The sequence below is a fragment of the Thunnus albacares genome, chromosome 11 (assembly GCF_914725855.1).
Source record: "Thunnus albacares chromosome 11, fThuAlb1.1, whole genome shotgun sequence".
Lineage (NCBI taxonomy): Eukaryota > Metazoa > Chordata > Actinopteri > Scombriformes > Scombridae > Thunnus > Thunnus albacares.
Genome location: NC_058116.1, coordinates 16453491 through 16474854, shown reverse-complemented (window position 1 = coordinate 16474854; position 21364 = coordinate 16453491). Strand labels below are relative to the sequence as shown.

General features: G+C 37.5%; 1 protein-coding gene across 2 annotated transcripts in view; it reads right to left on the bottom strand.

Moving 5' to 3' along the window:
• The window catches only part of fign (fidgetin), a 31435-nt gene extending 10586 nt beyond the window's left edge, over positions 1 to 20849 (bottom strand). The window contains exons 1-2 of one of the 2 annotated variants that reach the window (XM_044366585.1): positions 20461 to 20849; positions 19576 to 19610 (exon numbers count right to left, since the gene is read on the bottom strand). In XM_044366585.1, the coding sequence (XP_044222520.1) occupies positions 19576 to 19600 (25 nt within the window). In that variant the 5' untranslated portion in view covers positions 19601 to 19610; positions 20461 to 20849. The remainder of the gene's footprint in view (positions 1 to 19575; positions 19611 to 20460) is intronic. The other variant, XM_044366586.1, reaches the window with a different exon arrangement.
• Between the last annotated feature and the right edge of the window lie 515 nt (positions 20850 to 21364).

Genomic DNA, 21364 nt, shown 5'->3' with positions numbered 1-21364 from the left:
ATATCAGAAATACATGTTTTTGTGCAACATCTGTCCAATTGTTTGAGTTGAGTTCATCAACGTAGATCTAAATGATCAACCTCTGCTAAATGTGAAATACATTTTTGAGAAATCAAATATTTGTCCTAACAGCATAAAAACCTATAGAATCATTATTGTGATAAATAATAACCGTGTTCTGACAATTTATATTATATATTGTATATTTCATAAGCAATCACACAGTCATTGAAAAAAAAAAACGACCAGGTGGAGACGAAATGCATTTGACATGTGATGCCACGGTGTTATGCTGCGCTATGGTGTTTAATTTCTGGTTCAGTGATCATCATCGACGAAACAGAGATGCTGACCTTTTTGGGAACTATTAATCTGGTAGCCTAGGCCGTTTTTAAGCAAACAAGAGTGGGCCTCTACTCTGTCCATCCAATTTCCCAGTGTGTAAATTGGACCGCCGCTTGCACAATTCTCTATTCATTACTGTGCTGCTGAAAGGAAGCACAGAGGTGGCAGAGCGGTTTTCTTTTCCCTTTTCCGTGTGTGTGTATGTGTGTGTGTGTGTCAGTGTATGTGTGTGTGTGTGTGTGTAAGAGAGAGCGAAAGAGAGAGAGAGAGAGAGCAAAATGCCCTCCAGGAGGATTCCCAAGCATAAAGAGCTGGACTTTCCTTCCTCTTTTTGGTTTAGGGAAGGGAAAGGAGGGAGGGTTGAGGGAGAGGGGGAGGGAAGTGAAAGCTGTCCTAATTGAAACGTGGCCTAATCAGACTCATTACCATTTTTACCAATTTGCACCACCAAAGATGCTTATTAGGTAACTGTGTTTAATAAGCCGCTCTTTATAAAACTAACTGTAATGAGCTCTTTAAAGTCAGACTTGAGCGTGATTATGCACTGGAAGTGTTTTGCAGAGCCAAAGCAGACTGGTACATTTAGTCATGTACAATGTCATAATTAAGCTGCACAAACTCTGCACTTCACACGACACAATAGTCCCAGCTGAGGCAGTAGACATGCTGAAAAGTATTTATAATTACTGATCATTACAACCCTGGGATTTTCATCGCCGGACGTAAACATAATTATGGCAGCTTTTGCTTTTATTCTGAACACACAGACCACTCTACTTGACAGCCGTGCAAATATTGCAGACAGACAGTAATTACATTTATAAATAAAAACAAGCTCATATTCATATTCAAATTCACTGGAGATATTCTAAGTAGGGGTGGGGCAAAACATTCTAATACAATGTGAAATGGTAATCGGTACAGCTACAGAGTCTCATTCATCTCACATATCAAGTTAAGACTATTTAAACTCAATTTAGAGCTCCAAGTGGCAGTAATTCCAATCTTTAGACGGCAGGGTGCCATTTAACCCCTCATTTAGAAAAGATATGCCTTACTCAGTCACTGTATTTTCCAGGGCGACTGCCCATACATTTCACAGTCTGACCACCCACGGCAGCAAATTACAACATGTCTTCACACTATCAAAGCCCACCAATCCCAGTGGATTCTAGACTAATCCTAACATAAAAGATAGAAAATGACTGGACGAGCACGCATTTATGTTTATTGTAGTTCACCTGCCAGTCAAGAAAGCAACTTCCTGTGACCTGTCTTTGTAATCAAAATTAGGGAAGCAAAGTGACACTTTATTGTTAAGGATATAGTATCACTTCAATTTAGTTAACTCAGATTAGTTATTTAAACAAGCTGTCCTTTATGTCTTTAGAAACACCATTACCTGTTGCAAATTATTTCGCATGAAACAGAATGAAAAAAGACACTAATTACCCGATCACATGCTGTGTATTTATTTATAACTTACTGTCCATTGCTGAAAATATATAATACGTCAAACAACCTTACTTTGATTAATTGTTAGTAATAGGATTAGATAAAATATGAAAATATTTTATTTGTCCAGAAAGAGTAATTTTCTTTCCAATTCATTCATTCATCAATCAATCATGTAGTCACTGAAATATCAAAAATAATCTTAAATCTACAACCTATGAGAGCTCATAAACTTCTTATTTAATCTTACAATCAGAAAAAAGTATTCACGGAATAATGTTAGCAAACTGGTATACTACAGTGTTAATATGCCATATCATACTTAAAATAATTAATAAAATGTAAATGTAAAATTAATTTTATGATTTAGAATCATTTTGTGAACTTTTACTTTTAGAATTTATGTCATTCATTGAATCAACTTTTGTAACTAATGATTATGTCCTTTATTGTCAGTTTTAGGTTTATCAGCCACTTTTATGTCAGAAATCATGGCAGCATAGAATGACAAGAAAGCAATTCTTAACATGCAAAGCTGCATGTAACCAAAAAAAAAAAAAATGTCATTAATGGTAGATCATTTTGTCAATTTTTGTCATTGGAATTGATTTGGCTATTTTTATGTTGGCGGATTGATAAAAAAAAACATAATCAGCCAGCTTTATTTCAGCATTAAATACTATTTATGATAATGTGTGTTATTAATAAAGATTATAGGGCGGATTTAGGAAAATAAATTGTTGCATTTAAATTGTTTGTCATTAGGCAAATTAAACTAGGGTATTGTATATAAAGAAATTATACTGCTACAGGGAAGTATGTACTCTGTAAATGAACAGCTTAAAAGGTAAAAGTTTATGGCCACAGTCTCTGTGCTATCAGATTTAAATGGTTGTGTCAATACTATTGACTTCAGTGCTTGAAGCAGTGTAGACAAGTCAACTTTACCTAAAAACGCTCCATAGCCAAATATGACATGATATCCAGTGGCTGGCACAACAGCAGACACCTCTTGACAGGTATATGCAAAGACTCTGATGCATTAATCGAATTAATCACACACATGCCTCCCTTATTATACACAGCAACTGCCACCTGCAGCCTTGTCACTGCTGCCTCCACACCTGGGGAGCAGACTATGTCCCCAGATCGCACCTTTCTCTGTGCAGGCGCCCTGATCAGCCAGTAGTAGTTGCTAGTGCTAGTGGCATGATCCCACACTGGCTTCCCACCCGCACACACTGCCATTTGTATCCCTTAAAATGCACAACCAAAATGGCAGATGCTACCAGTTACTGAATCCCAGTGTCTGTTGTGGGTGAAGTTTGAAAGGTTTATTGAACACTTAGGGGGATATTTACTAAGCCTGCAACAAATTACCATCAGTAGAGCAAACTTTTGCATCACTAATTTTTTTTAATTTAGTGTCTTTACTAAGACTACAGATATGAATAAGGCCAGACACAGTTCATCTGATTTGCTCATGTCTGAAAAGGAATGGAGCATAAACAAGTATTTTCTGTTGTTGAACTCTGAATACTGGTTGAAGAGAAGACACAAAATAGGAGGAAATATTAGTTAAATATCCTAATGCTGTCAGCTCAACAGAAGGTCAGTGACTGCATGAGTTATGAAAAATCAATCAGAAACTTTTTAACTCCTTTGACAAGATTGATTTTGTAAACAGATCGGTCTACTTCACAATTATAACTGGCTGCCTCAATCATATCGTACTGGCCTGGACCTGGGAGCCATTAAACGTCAAGAAAAATAGTCTGGAGGGATATGAGGGAAACAGAAAGGTAAAGCAGTATGAAAAATAACAGACTGTTACATTCTTGGTCTTTGCTCTTGTGTTGTGTTGCTGAGCAGAAAGCTTCGCTAAAGTAACTTAAGCAAACTGCGTCTATCTCTCTCTCTCCCTCTTTCTCACTGTTTCTCCCTGCTATGTCTCTCTCCCTTTGTGTGTGTGTGTCCTCTAACATCGGCGCAGATTTTACAACTGCTTTTCCCAGACGTTAAATTTCAGATGCAGTTTCCTCTCCAGCAGTGGTCAGTCTGATCAAGATCAGTGATCAAGTACAGTGGTTTTGTGTATGAATTTCCATTCCCTCCTCCCATATTTTGTGCATCTCCACAGGAATGCCTTAAAAACACATATCGCATGAGCCCAAACACGCAAGTTTCAGTGGTGCTTTTTTTTCCATTTTACCTTTGCAAATCCACAGTAAATATCCCCTCTTGATATTCAATACTTTACTACAATAACATACTATATAATATAATGTGTTTTTAGTACATAAATTTATCTGTGTTGGCTCGTGTCTGTTTACATACATCAGCTGTGTAGGCTACTTTGAGTTAGTGGCACTTCTTCGACTGATGAATTTGCTGCATATTAAGCCGAACCTTGGCTTCTCAGCCACCACAATGAACCAAGCAAGTTAGCTACATGAGGCAACTATTTTTGAGAAAAACAAAACATTTTCTCTAAATAACAGGCACAAATTGTCTTCTACATCTGGATGAGCTAATAAATTATATGTAGTGTATAGCGTCATTACTGAACAGTCTCAGTCTGGCCAAAATAGCCTCAGTACTTTTAAACCAGCATCCAAGTTGTACTGTAAATTAAGTTAAAGTTGTCATTAAACATCAAACATCTATCATATATCATAACATATATCATATTTAATTTTGAAATCTATTAAGACACCAATCAGTGATTTTGAAAGTGTAAATGCAACAATGCAGGAGTATAACAAGAAAATCCATTTCTTAAAGGCAGATCAATAAACAGTTGTCTTGAAATTATCTCTAAAAAGTTTGTCTGTTTTTACCATTAGGGCTAGCTCATCAATGAGTTTGCTTAGATTAGTGTTGACAGTGTCCCAATATCATCATAAAGAGCAGAGAAGGATGGTTGCAGCAGCTGTTTGGCAGATCCACAACTGACTGATAAAATCAGTTTGGCAGTTAAATGTTTTTTCTTTTTTTTTATCAGGTTGGCTGGAATGAAATTTAACTTATGATCGTCTTCCCTCTCTGTAGCTGAAACCATACTGTATGCCATGCCGCCAGGATGTTGAATAGCATCTTGGCTTCATCTGTGAGTGAAAATATGAATCCTCAGGATACACTGTAACACTGATTGGCCTGTTCTTGCAGTTTATCCATGTTTTTTGTTTGTGTTACTCACAAGATGACAGTTATAAAAAAGAACAAGAGAGCCAACTCTTCTTCTTCAGTCTAAAAATTCTGTTAAAATTACTTAAAATAACAGTATGACATTATTTTAACAGCAGCTGTAAGAGCATGTAACAGAGTAAAACTGTTTGCTGGCACAGAGCTGTTGATGGTTTGAATAATTCATCTGAAATGTAATGAGGAGATGTAAATGTTCCCACTCAGAAATCATTTCATAATTTAACTCTACAAATGGCCACTTTGGATTCTAAATGACTGTTAAACAACTGTCTTTAAAAGAGGTTGTATAAAATCAACACATAATTAAACGACCACATAGGTCGATTGTACCATGCACTCCAGAACGACCCATAGGAGCGTTTTCTAATATGCCGCCTCTATCAGTGCTTTCCAAAACTGTTACAAATCACTGTTAAAAAATAATTATGTTTTATGGTGTGACCATAGACTGTATGTCTATGGGTGTGACTGGTTAGGTTTAGGCACAAAAACCACATGGTTAGGGTTAGGGAAAGATCATAATTTAGATTAAAATGAAAACTTGAAATGTGGTGTGGGTTAAAGTTACTACTTCCTTAAAGTTACACAACCTCCCTCGTCATGGCAACAGTGAACACCACGACAATTGTAGTTACAGTTTTTAAAAAACTGTCTGACTTGTGGTTGGAAATGAGAAGCAAACAGTGGTCTAAGTCCATTTTTTGCCAGCCATCCACCCAATGCGCCACCTCTGATTATGGAAATTTGTCACGTTATATTGACGTCATCTGAACTGCGTCACTTCTCCGGGTCATAATTACTACAGCTGCTAGATAGTGTCTGTCACTCAATAGGTTGTTTTTTTCTGGCTTAATTTTTGAACTATACTGTTGTTTTTCTTTGGGGGGCGGTCTGTATAAAATGCACTGTGGGCTGTTAGAGAGTGTAAATGTTTACGGTGTTAAAAATATGATGTAGTGCACACAAACAGTGTTGAGGAGGGAAGCAGGCAATACATAAAGAAAGTCTTGAAGCATGTTGACATTCAGTCATTACGGTGGACACGGTGCACTGCAGTTTATTATGAGTCAGTCCCACAGACTCCGTCCCTCTGCTGTAAATACTCATTACAGCAACAAATGTGGGATGTGATTGGTGGGTAAAAATAGTCTCCAACAAATGCTCCACGCCTGTTTCAGAAATGTGTGCTAAAAGTTATAGTGCTAGGCTCTTTCAGGAAATCTATGAGCATTGACGTGGTTGGTTTTGATCTTTTCATGTGATTTGTTGACAGTGATCTTCATATAAAGATAGATAGATATATTCACAGAGATAATAATAGGACTCATTAAACTTTTTTTTTCTTCTATTTTTCTCCAGATTCTACAACATTTTGGTACACAGTGCAGTAACTCACTTGGACTCCTCTGCTGACCAGCTGCCACAGCACAATAATAATAAGTTTTAATATGATAATAATAATAATGACAACAACAACAACAACAACAACAACAACAATAATAATAATAATGTTATTATTATTATTGTTTTGTTACTCCTAAATTAAATTTACTGGAGCATAAATGTGCAGAAGATGTTAATAATTTGTATTATATGTCATTATATATACAGTAGGCACCATATGATGTATAGTAGACTTTCTAGACTTTCTCACTCTATAAACATACAGATGTTGAAAAATTCAATTTTATAAAGGTAATGTATTCGTTGTAGCTTACCCTGGATATCGTCAAGTCCCATGGGTTTTTTGGGCTGAGATAATGATAAATTCTATTGGCTTGAGGGGAACATGTATTTCTCATTTTTCCCTGTAATATAGTAAATCTTGAGGTTGAGAGATTCTATGAGCTGTCATTTCTCTGTCTCAGTGATGCTCATTAAACCATGACTCTTCAGGCCAAGAGGCCCCCGAGGCTACATCTTCCATTACTACCCTTAGTATAGCTAAATCCACACAAATGCTAAACTAACAGCCCTCCACACACAAAAAGAACTTGTACACTGAATAAAACTAAGACAATTATAGGAGACAGACTGTTCTGTAGTGCATAATACTGATGAATACTCAAATGGCTTGTTAGTTAAAAGAATACAGTAGTTGAAACTCAAGCACTTGGTGAAACTTGTTTAACCAAAGAGCAAATGTACAGTGGAGGCAGTGGTTTTGCAAGCCTCTATGAAGTTAGCTACTCTGCCTCTCGGGGGATTACTTACACACTTCAAAAGAGAAGAGAGGCAGATTGTGACCTTGCTACATGAAGGCTCATTGACCAAAAGCTACTCACTAACATCTTCATTCCCCAAAGTCCTGTTACCCCAAGGAAGACTCCAATCAAAAAAAAAAATGGAGAGAGAAATTTTTGGAGGGATTTCTGGAATTTATCGCAGTTATCACATCTAGACTTTTACTGTAAGGCAGCAGTTTAATGGGACCAGGACCCAGTCATCTGGTTTACAAACCAACAGGCCAAGCCCCATTGGAAATTATCAGATTATCTTGTTCACTGGTCCGATTCACAACAGTGATTACTTCACACGTCCAACCATTAGACTTTACAGCCATGTTAACCTGGTTAAGACAGGAAGAAATCACATTGCAAAGAAAGCTCATTCTTCACGGTGTGCTCTTGAGACACAAATCAGAATGAAAAAGTGTATGTTTTCACGGCCACTGCCATTACAGTACTCCAACCTTTTCACAGAAAGACTGTTGCTTTGTTTCAAGTCTTTAAACTGTAATCTATAGCTAACAAAGATCTGCCAGGTGGCTACACATTTAAGCACTTATGTATAATAAATAAATTGCAACACATCACTGCTTTGTTCAGATGGTAAACACCAATGAAAAAGAACTGATAACACAAAAAAGCATATTTTCTCTACGACACAAACATCACACATAACACTGCTAACTCCTCTTTTCTGGATGATGGCAGGGAAATGGAACGGCCCAATTTGTTTGAATTAGCTTAAAATCACTCCACGCTGATGCAAATGCACTTCTGGAGTACAAAAGTGAAATTTGTTTTGCTTGTACAAGCAAAGCTAGGACCATCTGTTGTTCTATGTATTGTTGCCTACACATTAAAGTGATTAAAAGTTTAAATTGAACTCTAATTGAAAATACCCGACAGAAAAGAAAAAAAAAAAAAGCATGTTTGCCTGTAACCATTGCCAGCTTTTCGCTGGAGCATTCTGAAGCTTTGGCTGGTATCGACTACAAGTCTCAAAGAAGGTCACTTTCCAGCACAGGCCAGACAAAAGGTGAAATGAGACAACTGAAACAATCTTAGGTCAATATGAAATAGAAATCTCTCAGCTACACTGTAATAAAGTTACTGAAGTGAAGTAGTGAAGCCATAAAGGGGAACTTTTACAAGGAAAGAGCTGTCTAGGAGATTGGTTCGCCCACTGGCAAACAACGGCTTCTAGGAGCTGAGGTGGCATGGTCAGTACAGTAGCGTGGAGCTGAATTACAGCACTCACTTTCAAAAGTAAGTTTTTTATAAGGAATTTAATATTACTTATGTTTACAGGTGTGACAAAATACTGCAATCAAAAAGTGTGTACAAAGTCTGATAAATCTTGATCCTGATTTTTTTTTTTTTATAAAATGTTCCTTAAAAGGAGCTTTAAATTAAGAAAAGAATTTCCCATTTGTATCACGTATCTGCTTGTTCCTACGCTTAATTGTAGTTACGTGATGCTTGAAATATCCTCACCCAGAATGATATACTGTATTCTTTTACAGCTGTAATGTCAAAGCAAATCAAATGCTGTTTTAGATGTTTTGTGCATCATTTTATACACATTTAGTTTAGTTTGATTAATATCTTTAAACATTTTGTTTGAACAAAATTTGTCCACATGTGAGCTTTTGATTGGCACTGTAAGAGTGTATTAGGTGAAAGAGGATAACATGGACTCCAGAGTCTTTCCTAAACAGAATTAAATATAAATGTCATTAACAAAATTAGAACATTTTGTGCTCAGTGAGACCTTCACTGGTGTATTCATACTTCCTGCCAGCATACAGCAATCATTTAAGTATTTACTACATAGAAACAGACAAACTTAGAATAAACTCCAAGCCTATTTACTGTAGTTAGATGAGATCATGTGCAGAAAGAAAAACACTTGTTGAGTATAGAGATACTGAGTGAACCACCTGTGTTTCCTTTTGATTAGTAGAGCATACGGCATGTTGTCATCATCACAGTGGTTACTACAAGTCCTGTCAAAAGCTGCTGCACTAAAACAGTAAATGTCCCCAGATATGATACTGATTTTTATTCTGTGGTTTAACAAGGTTCATTATGGAACAGTAAAAGCAGGAAGAAATGTCAGGACATAATAGGGACTTTACTTAAAAAGTAAATCTAAGACAAACCACACTCTAACTCATGTTACTGCTGCCAGATGGACCGGGAGAGGATGGGGTGGCTCAATGATCACATTTCATTTAAATCCATTTTTGTATATTCTTTTCAATACATACATGCAAACAAAAAAAGTAAAATGTATAAAGAATGTAAAAAACATAAGGAAATTCATTTTTTACTTTATTTTGTGCATAGTAATAATAACAACAAAATGCATTTAGCATTTTTTAAAGTCCGTATTATGTTTTGATAATTTATGTCATTGTTACTGTTAATGTGACTATGTCTATATCTTCAAAATGCCTGCTTAAGCCATAAAATGTTTTTTTACTTCAATAAAACTCTGCCGCTCAAGTTCTTTCTTCCAAAACACAAAATGAACCATGGTAACAAGGTAAACACAATAACAAAGAGTAGTGTACTCACTACTGTAGCTCTGAAACTTTATCTAAACTGACAAACACTAAAAAGCAGAAACTGTTGGTCCTTACAAAATATTTTACACTGGTGATATAGACATAGTTATCATTAGCAAATTAAGTAATAAAAATATTAATTATTTGCAAATATTTCTCTCTTGTACAAATTGTTGATACTGTTACAACACAGTAATTGTTTTCATTAGTGTAATTTGTATAAATGGCAGAAAGAGAGCTGTCAGTGTCCATTGAAAGCATCTTTAAACCACTGTACTGCCGGTGTGTGAGGAAGGTGCTGCTATTTCTATGCGCTGGATTCACTTAAGTAGTAACCTGCTGCGGGTGATCAATCAGAATCATACACGGTGGATGAGAGAGTGACTGCCTTCAAACATTTCGGTGCTTTGACAGAAATGAGGCAAAAAGGACTGTGCAATGAAAATTATTCCAAAGCATTCCTTAATAGATTTTGAAGTAAGGGGAAGAAAATAAGGTTAATCTGTGGCACAAAGCAATTTTAAAAAATAAATTAGATCATTCATAGAAAATGAGAGGAAGGCATTTAAAACATTTCTCTGTTCTCTTTGTTTAACTAACACCTTTTTGGTGTTATAAATCCATTTCTTATGCTAGTTTGGGGTGGTGTGAATTTTACACCGCCAAGCAGAAATGATCACAAAAACATACAAACAGACACAAAACATTTCTCACATTTCATTAAGTCAACCTAAATATGCAGTTCAAAGTAATGATTGTTCTACATTGTGCTGCATTTGCATGTTCAGAGCTACACCAATTAAAAGCTAATTAATTAGACACAATTCTATTAAGAAACAAATCCCACTCATCAATATACACAACCTAGGGTCACCCATTGCTCAAATGTGAATTGGCTATTTGCGCCACATGGACTAGAGAAAGCACAATAGCACTATTGGAGCTCACAATAAACAGTTTGGCATGGATATATTCAACGGAGCATGAACTCATCAGTGCTGATAGATTTTACTTCCCTGGATAGAAAGCAGGACCAGGAGGCGTCACTTGGACATGCAGCCTTCTCTCAAATAGTCACTATTAAGAAAAGGGCCAGATGTTCAATATCACAACTCACAAATGCTCATGTTACTAGATACAGAATTCTGCACACACTACTGTGCCATCTAAATGTTTGAATTACTGTTCATCTCTCTTTGTTATGGCAGTCATGTTGGATGCCTGCTTGTTAATCTGTGTTCACGCTATGTTGTCCGATTTCTGAAGTTACTGTAACTATAAATCCTGTACTTAATTTTCACAACTCACAGAAAGCAACAGCACAATACTTGCAGGGAGAACAAAAAAAAAAAAGAAAGAGAGTGAAAAACAAAATTATGACGTAAATCTGGATATGTTTTTAGTTTTGTGTGCACTAGCAGTGTTTTGTTCACTCCACCGAGGTGCTTAAAATCAAGAATAATAAAAAAGAACCTCAGTTTTTCTTCCATACAATTGCAAAATTTGCACATGAAGTTAGACTTTAAGTTATCAGTAAGCACTGATTAGTGAACATTTGACCTGAGATAATGACTCCTTGTTGGTCTTTAACATTATTTGAATGAGTATGTGCTAGGAAATAATTGTTAATTTTAGTGTGTATTCAAGTTGTGTTTTGCTTCTTTTTTTTTCTAACTTATCTTTAAGCAAACCCTGGTTGCAAAACCAAATTTTGATTTATGGCCAATCCAGTGTGAATTTAAACCATTACAGGAAAACAAATTGCAACTACAAATGCTGCAGTATTAACATACAGATCACATTTTTTAATATTAAAACAACAAATATTTGTTCGGTAAATTGTCCTACTTTAACACTTACAATAGACGTTACATGCAAACTATAGCTAACTTTAGTGCCCTGAAATAATGACAGATTTTAACTACTTATTTTGTTGACATAACAAAAATATTAATACGCCTAATAGTAGACGTGCTTCATGGCCTATGGTTGCAGTCTTTGCTTGCTAAATCTGTATTACGGTCAAACATCTATCTTCCATATGCCAGCTTTCCATCTTTTACGATGCTTAAAAGAGAAAAGTAGGCAAACAGCCCGCTGGCTGAAACATGCAATACAAAACAACTACTCCATCGTTTACTGTTTTGCCTCTTTTACAGGATATGGGCATACTGTTGAATAAATCTGCCTCTGGCTAGTGTGAGTTCCCTTGATGAATTGTGAAAAGCCGACAGTGAAGAGTCCAACTATACTGGTCCACTTTGTACAAGGCAATTCGTACAGCCTTGCTCATTTGGGTATGCATGAAATAACAATATCCTACAGGGAGCATTCTGAGTTTCAAACATTTGGGGTCAACTACACAAGCAGATTCCACATGTGCAGCCCGTGGCCATTGAGGTCTGGAATCTACCTCCCTCCTGGCTGGGTGACGTTGCATATTCTATTTCCAGACCGAGGGTTGAAGTGAGGCTGCAGGGAGTGTAACACTGACCCACATGACCTGTGGCCTAGAAAAGCTGCCTGAAGCTCTGCACACTAAAAACTCTGCACTCCTTTGCTACAGCCTTTCAAAGCCAAACAAAACCTTTGCGCATAGTATGTGTCTTTTCATGCCAAATGATTTGCATCCTTTTTATTCTCATCTTTGACTTGTTGTCAATTTATTCCGTGCTGTTGTGGAGCTTGATGCTCACTCTCTGAAGTCCCAAGTGGGAAGAGAGAAAGGAAGTCGAAGCGGCAAAACTGCTTTACTTTCAGGCCTAGTGTCTACAGGCCACATGTCTCCAGTCATCTGTCACTAGTTTACATACATACTATGACACTTCCTCTCTCTGTGGGAACCCGTTGTCACCACTTGGCCGCCAGCAGAGGCTGACTGGGTGCTAGATGGGTCTCCCCCAGGTACCTCTAGGGAGCCACATTAGGCCTAACTGACAGACTGACAGGAACACACAGACGCAGACACACAAGCAGGCACGCACACTCACATACACTCTGTCCTTTGCCTAAGCACTCACTCCTCCAACAGTACACCAGCTCACATGCTCCCAAGGCATGGCACACTTTGCATAAAGCAGTGACTTTGCTGTACACTGCTTTTTTTTCAGACACAAAATTATTTTTCACCCCTCTAGCCTCTCCATGCTACATGGAAGTTTTGAAATGAATAATGGAAACAACAGAGCTGAAGACTCATGGGATCCATTTAAAGATGTGGGAGAGGTGATGCAGTCAGGGTTTGGACTGCAGAAACATCACGCTCAACTAAATGAATCTACCATTGTTCTGTATAGAAATACTGCTATAAACCGTGTGCCAGCCTATTAAATCCCAACAATGACATAATGTTTAAATCAGGAAAGCATGAGAGTAAAAATATGACAATAAAAATTATAATTTTTATTTCACCCTTGGAAAGAATTGTGTTGGCCAACGCAGTGCAGCAACAACCAGCTAAAATTTTGACGCTATTCTCTCAGATGCTGTCTGCAGATGTGATACTAGATTGCACACTCAAATAAACATTTACTGAATATAGCAGACAGCAGCACAATTGGACAAATGGCTTGATTTCCTTTGCTTAAGTGGGAGTTTAAACTATGTTTAGCTTTTCTCAGCAAAACCTTCTCTTGGTATTTCCACCTTGCCTCCCTAGATACTTAAGAGTGGAAGTGAGCGAGCAAGAGTGGGGCAGTCCACTGTAACAGCTATTTTAGACACATGCAAAGTCAACACGACTCCCTGAGGTGATTTCCTGTTAATGAACACAAAAGAAGTGTCAGCCCTCATAAAGCTCCGAGATGATACTGAACTCTTGAGCGCTCTTTTTTTTTTTCCTGCACTCATATTTTTCTCATTTAAATTAATCAAATTCCATGTGGACTCTAAGAGGCACTGTCAAATAGGCCACACGCCTGACAACAAGACTTTTAGTGAATATTCACTTACACCATGCAAGTGAGACTTGCTAGTTTGGAGAAAATAAAATGGGTTTTTTAAATTTAAATCATTTACATATATTCATCTATCTATAATCAAAAGACAAACATATTATTATTGTTTCATATTTAATTATTTCTGCATACAACTGCACTTAAAACAGCCCCTTATACCTTAATAAGTTGGGCACTATAACAGTAGTGCATAACATCACTGGCTATCCCCAAATTGTCCCACCTCACTCCTGCTCAGGCTGCTGTGGTCACATCACAGTGTCACTGCAGACACCCGCTGCTTTGCTGCAGCCTGACACCTTAAACCTACACGGCAGCGTATACTCTCCTCTCTGTCCCCTACCTTTCCTTTCCCGCCGCTCATCCTCATCTTCATACCCAACCCCACCCCCTTCCTCTCCTCCTCTCCACACCATCAGGCAGACCTCAACCCATCCTCTCCCGTTCCTGGCACTCGAGCCTCCCTCTGCCAGCACCTGGCGCACAGCCAACCTGTCAGCCACCCGACACCACAGAGGATGAATGAATCGCTGAGATTGAGAACTTTGCGAAAACCACTGATAGCTCATATCTCGTCTGATCATCATTTTAGTTAATTGTCTCAAATTGATATTTGAGACACGTATTTCAGTACAAGAATTACAACGCTATTATATTGTCATAACTATGGCAAGACATACACAGTTCTTCTGTGAGGCAAATTTACTCAAAATTACTTTTTCTCTCATAGTTATATATGTATATCTCCTTATCTCTAGGCGTTATCATAATTAAGTTGTTAACATCCAGACAAATTTAATTGGATAAAAAAAAGTACATTTCAAATACTTGCATATAATGAAACATGACAAATCTGATGTGGTGAAATTGTATTTAAAGGTTGTCTAGTTGCATGGGATTTCAGTCTAGTTAGAGCGGCGGCCTCGATTGGCAGATTAGTCAGACACTGTTTTGTGAAAACACAAGAGGAATTTCAATACAGCAAAATATTGAGTTTTCTCTTATCCACTTGTGAAAGGCTTGCTGCTCTCTCACAATACAAAACTCCCCAACAGCATGCAATAAAGAAACACCTTGGAAGAAGGACAGGAAAAAACACCTCTCTTCACCAAGGTTATTCAATGATAAGAAACAGCACTCAGGCACACAATGATGGCTCAAAGTGGCAGCTATTTTCAAAAGTCATGGAACTGTAGATTTTATTAATCATAGTCCTTGAGGGTTGGATATTCACTGTCTGAGAGTAATGGTAAATAATTTGGCCAAAGACATAATTTAAAGATATAGAAGTAGATTCAGTCATAAGGACTTAATGTTATATGATTTCTTATGAATTGTCCTACAGCTGCCTAGTGCCATTCAGGCCTTGTGCATAAAGAAACCTACGAATGACATTATCAGCCATAAAATACTCCATTATATATGGAGGTAAGAGGTCTACATCAACATGACAAGGACTGTGGAAGATATTTGTGGGATGCAGAAACTGCGGAATAAACCATTAAACCTTGGGCACAGCCAAGTAACAGTATAGGCATAGTATATCTTCAAAAAAAAAGAAATCTCCAATCTTTTTTCGTCCCTAAAAGTCAAGAATTTAGCATTTCTAATTAAAATGTAAACAGTGTAATGAGGACATCAGTGATTTAGGCATATGTCTCTCTGGCTGCCACTGGGGGTATGATAATTACAGAGGCAAATCTATGAATGCACATGAATCTCCTACAAGTCCAGATTAAAAGCCTTAGTGCTAAACCTAGTTTAGTACACCTGGGGATTGTCTATTCTAGCCAATCCCCAACAGGCTCTGAGCTGCCTCGTCTCCTTATGAGTGCAGAGAAACCTGGAGATGAAACAAAGCCTCTATTTCAATATGTTGGAAACAAGGAGAACAATGCGTTTAATGCAACAAATGCTATGCTCGATGTAAATAATATGCCTGGCATGTATGGCCTGAATAAACTAGCCCTACAACATGACTTATGAAAGTGTTTCTGTTACAATGAGTCATTAAGTGAAACCTAAGCTCTATTAGTACATTATACATTGAGGTATGGACCATAATAACATCATAGAATATATGTGTGAAAGATAAGTTTCTTTATAAAAAGAAACAGAAAGAGAACAAGACATTCTGTCCTCCCTCCTACTGCTTCTGGAGAAAAAAAAAAAAAAAACAAGCACAAAGAGAAACAGACAGGCAGACCGGCATGCACACACAAGCATACACACATAGATTGCGTGCACTCACATAATCACGTACAAAGACATGCATGCGCACAATCAAATCAAAACAAAAATTTTAAAAGACACAGTGTAAGCTGCAAAACAACCAGAGAAATCTATGGAGCTAGTTGAATTACAGGCAGTGAGACACTAAATATTCACTTAGTTCCTAATGTGCAACCTGTGTTGTTTCATCCAGAATCTGTTAAATCTGCTAAATTAAACTGTAAGTATTTTGTTTTTTGAATTAAAGAGGGGAAAATAACATGACAAAATAACAGGCCTGTAGCTAGGAGACATTACGAAGGGTAAGTACAAGCAGCCAATGGTAGGCACATGCATTTTAGAAAATGTCTATGCCATATGCTGTCACTCAGAAGAAAAAAAACAAGTCTGAGCAGACAGTCGCTGTGTCTAAATGAGATGGTAGGAGGAGGAGGAGGAGGAGGAGGAGGAGGAGGAGGAGGAGGAGGAGGAGGGGAGAGAAAGGGAGGATGTCAAGGATTCATGGTCCTTCATCTTCGTAGTAGAGCAAACACATCCCTCAGTATAGCAACAGACAGCTGCCTCCACTTTCTAATGCAGCCCAACTTAGATCACTGCAAGGATTGTTAGTGTAGGGAGAAACACATAAAGATAACATAGCAAGTTGCCATGAGGGAAATGACAGAGATGTAGATACAAGAGAGGGAGACAAAGAGAGAAAAAGAGAATGAATAAAGAGAGAAGGAGGGAGGAATACGTAAAATAAAGAAAGACTGGAGTTTTATACATTCCAGTAGAGTCTTACTCCACTGGGGACTCCCTCGCTTTTTACATGAAAAATGGAGGAAGACACCATTTAACATATTTGCTTAAAGATGATAAGCCTGCACTGATCTCGTACAATATAGTCAAGGGGCTGAGTGGGAATTCTTGTAGTTACCGATAAATAGATCCATCTGTACAGAAGAACATTTCATCAATTTACAGCAGCCCTTCAGACATCCCAGGGGATGTTTACACAGAGTCAACTCAAGGAAGTCAGGAGCTGGCTTTAATTGTCACCATTAGTGCACATATATAGAGTGTCAGTCTTGTTGTATACTGCTTCGCTGTAGTAATGCTTGAAGTAATGCTGTCAATTTTAGCGATCACACTTCAGATTATGGACATTTAAAGCAGCTAAATTGCTTCATGAAAACACATTACACTGTAATGTCAAAGATGAATCTAATATGCATGAACCCCAGATTTTTTTTTTGTCTTTTCAGACACATCTATGATCAAATAATTTCACAACAATATTGATATAAGGCGGGGATATAAATTATAATAGTTATAATACTAGAAAACATGAATTTCTAATTTGATGTGATTCATTTTATACACAAAAATAAGCCCAGAAAGAAAAATTACATCGGAATTTTAAAATTATTTTGATGTTTTTTAAAGCTCTCTGACTACATATAACAGGTGGACTGCGCTGTGGAAAAGAAAATCTTTGCTTTGGCCACCATCTGCAAGCAATTACTTTGTCAATATAACACAACTAAATATAACAAGTATAATTCTTTATCCTTATGTCACTGTGGTACAGATAGATGCAATGATCTAGTTTACTTCACACAGCTTCTTGATATTATTTACCTCCAGCATTTTAAGGTGTGAACATGTGTGACATTTAGTAAAGCGGCTGATGAAAACAGGAGGGTCAGCATCTGTCGTCAGATTCAGCTCAGAGATTCATGTCAAGCAACAGCTTGGATTGCTATCATAAGTGCTATCGTATCAGAAATAAACAGAGCTGTCAACTTCTTTCCATGCACAGCGGAGGTGTCTGGGGTTAACTAAGGACCTGCAAGAATCACCTAATACACTGCAGGCATGAAACCTTCAGACATGAAACCCTTCCAGGGCTTGATCTCTGATAAATATAGTTGGGTATTAATTAGGATATTTAAGATAAAAGATCAATTTCAGTTAACACAAGAAGATTGTTTTTGCCATATTCAAACCAGAAATTCTATGAAAATTAAGTGTGAACATATGCCAGCATGATGCACCATTGGGATTTTTTTTTGAAAGCTAGAATTATTCAGTTCTAAATATAAAATGTTACATTTTACCAGATTGTACATGGTATTTAAGATTGCGAGTGTATTCAAGCTGTGGATATTCAAATTCATTGCTCCAAACACTTTGCCATCTTGTTCAATGTCCATATCTGAGCAGCTCAAATCAACATTCTTTCATAATAACACATGCACACACATGCATGTGGGGTCTAAATATAAAAGACATAAAAATCTGACCAACAAATTTAATGCCCACTTTACAAAAACACATTACAACTAAACACTCAAACATAATGGACGTGGTAGTAATGTACATTTTTTTTCGCACTGAGTGACGGATGCTGGAATGCTGTTATTTTTGAAGAGGAATGAAAACATACTTCAACTCACTGCTGATGATGTTAATTTCCTCTCAAAGCAAAACATGCAAATGAAATGTGTGAATACAATTAAGTAAATTGTTGTATGGAGGTGGAAAAGGTTCACTTAGGACAAAGTGTTTGCAAAAGAGAGGCAGCACCCAACTTGTTACTTCCCCTGACTTTGTATCCATGTTCAGATCCATTTCCACTGGAACATGAATAAGAGCTGTTTCTGATAATTGTAGGCAAACCTGAATTAGTTTTAACAGTAAATTGTTATAAAGTACGAAAACTATGAAAAAAAAAAAACACACCCTAACTTCCTAAATAACACTTAAAACAAGCCCAAGTTTGTGTTTTCCTGAAATTCATTCTGGACAACATACCTATATGACAATTATATTCTTAGCATATTTCATCATAATGACTTTTCAGTCAACCTTCATGTTATAATTAGTGGACAATATGTAGTTTAATTGTAATGCAACATGGACCTGATAAATGTGAAACTGTAATGCTAAATGAATTGTTCTGAGCATGTTTCCTATGCACAGCTCTATATATATTTTTAAAATGTTTATAAAAGATACAGAGGGCTACAGCCATGTTGCCAATTTTAAATTTTAGGACATATTTTCAGCTGTCATGACATATACATATCTTTTATCAATTATTTTAGGGGTATTTTAAATTATAACATAAAAGTAAATGATGCCTACACCAAAAAAACTGTTTGAAATGATCTCTTCATGAAAAACTCCTCTGGATAAATTCATGCCCATTGTCTTTTAGGCAAAATAACCATAGTGTTGTAGTTATGCATGCAAAAATATGAAAGCAGTGGAATGAGAAAGAAAAAAGTTCAGCTGCACATAAAGAATGTCAGTAACAGAAAGCAAACCAAATTAAAATGGGGGGTAATTCTTTAGTCCTTTGAACCTAGTTGATAATACCACTTCTGTTAAATTCAGCACACGACTTGCCTTAATGTCTGGACTATGATCATTAAAATTATTATAAGCAAAATCAAGAAAACTTTTGAAGATGATCCATGCATGCACAAAGACAAAATAAACACAGAAACAATAACAGCCTCTTTTCAAATATAACAAAAAGAGAGAGAGAGAGAGATAATAACAGTAAGGATAATAATTACAAAATGAACATACCATAAATACTGGTGCTAGTGATCATGTCTTCAAGCCTAAAAACAAGAGGAGAGGGAAAACAGCAGAATCGGAATTTTCACGAGGAGGAATTCCAAAGGTTGCTTCTCATTACAGGCACTTTTCCCTCAGATATCGGATTTCACAACTTTAAAAAACAAAAAACAAAAAGCACGGTCCCTTGTTCTTTCTTCAGGTATTCATTTAGGCCCGTTTACGTATAATTAAGATAAACGCCAACAATAGACAACGAAACATGCGAGTGTAGGCTATAGAAAAGCCCTGGACGGAGACGCGAAAGCTGCACAGGCACGGCTGGAGCCTGTCACTTCTTGCGCGAGTTGAAAGGAGAGAATAGGAAGCATGTGAGAGACTGGCGATGACATAAAACACATATTCTTCATGCCGCCCATTAGAGGAAGAGGCTAAACCAGCGTGATGCCCCCTCCCTTAACTTTGAAAAATAGATTACTTGCCAGCAGTTGTCCCACCACCAGCGCAGTGACAACTCCTCTATTAACCTCCCGCCTGCGGTTATCGCGGCAAGTTTTATTCAGGCTGCCATGCAAAAAACTTCTAGTTGAGGGGAAAGTTATTTAATAGACCGGTTACAGCCGTATATGTAACCTTCTCCTCAAGCTGCGGAGAGTAACACGTGAATGCAAAGTCGGTCTAATGAAAGGTATAGCCTTCATTTAGTCTAATCTAAAGCGGTGACAAGTCATTTGGTTTGGGGGAAAAAAACGCAGAATGAGCGGCCACAGACTGCGCTGCAGTCCTGGTGATGCGCGACACACAGTCACGGCGAGCGTTTGTGCGCACGGGAGCAGCTTCGCTTCTCTCTTTTCTGAATTGTTAACATCACTGACAAGAGAGGACGAGACTTACCTGTGTAGGTGACAGTGCAGCTTCAGGGTTTATAGTACCATCGATCCGGTGAGTGCGCAGATGAATAGCTCGCTGGGGTTAAGCGCGGCTGCTCGCGATTTGAAACCATTCCAAGTTAGTGAGGGGAGGACTGACCACAGCCTCTGCCATGTTGGAATTCCAAACCCTGGACAGCTGCTCCACTGACTGAAGGCGGCACGCTGCACACTGCGCATGATCTCTGCGGCGGGAGCCAAATTCAAAGAGAATCACCCTTAATGAGCAGCGGTTCAGAAGTAGCCTATCATGACAACACTTTGCCAAAGGCTATTCGATGTATTAACAGTCTAATTGCACCGTCTGTACGCACTACTGGGAGCTGCTTTCCTCTGCCCTGCACTGGACCGGCACTGCTTGGCACCATCTGAAGTGCGTCATGCTTATGTATATATATGCCTGCATATTTAGGATTTTTTTCTCTATTGTGGCGGTCAATCAAAATCAAAATGTTGCACAACTGTTCTGCAGTACATCATGATTTACAAATGTTTTCGGCTGCCTGCCTTCATCAGGTTGGTGTCTGAGTCCTTATACAGCACATTGATCAGTCATGTGACCTATAGATCACCATAGATACCAACTATAAAGAACAACAGTATCAACAGCCTTTAAAATAAATAATCATATATTTACAAAATACAATAAATAAATACATGAGAAATGGAAAATATAACCATAAATACTAAACATATATTTTTAAAACCATCTTTCATTCTTTAGCAAATAGGTAGCAGGTTGAATATCAGTATAATTTTCAACACAAAGCAACAAATGAAGGCAAGAGAGCTGAAAATACTTGGTGAGATCAATAGAGGATGGTGTAGTCTATCAAAGAAGAGTTGTGTTTTAATTTTGATTAAGCTCA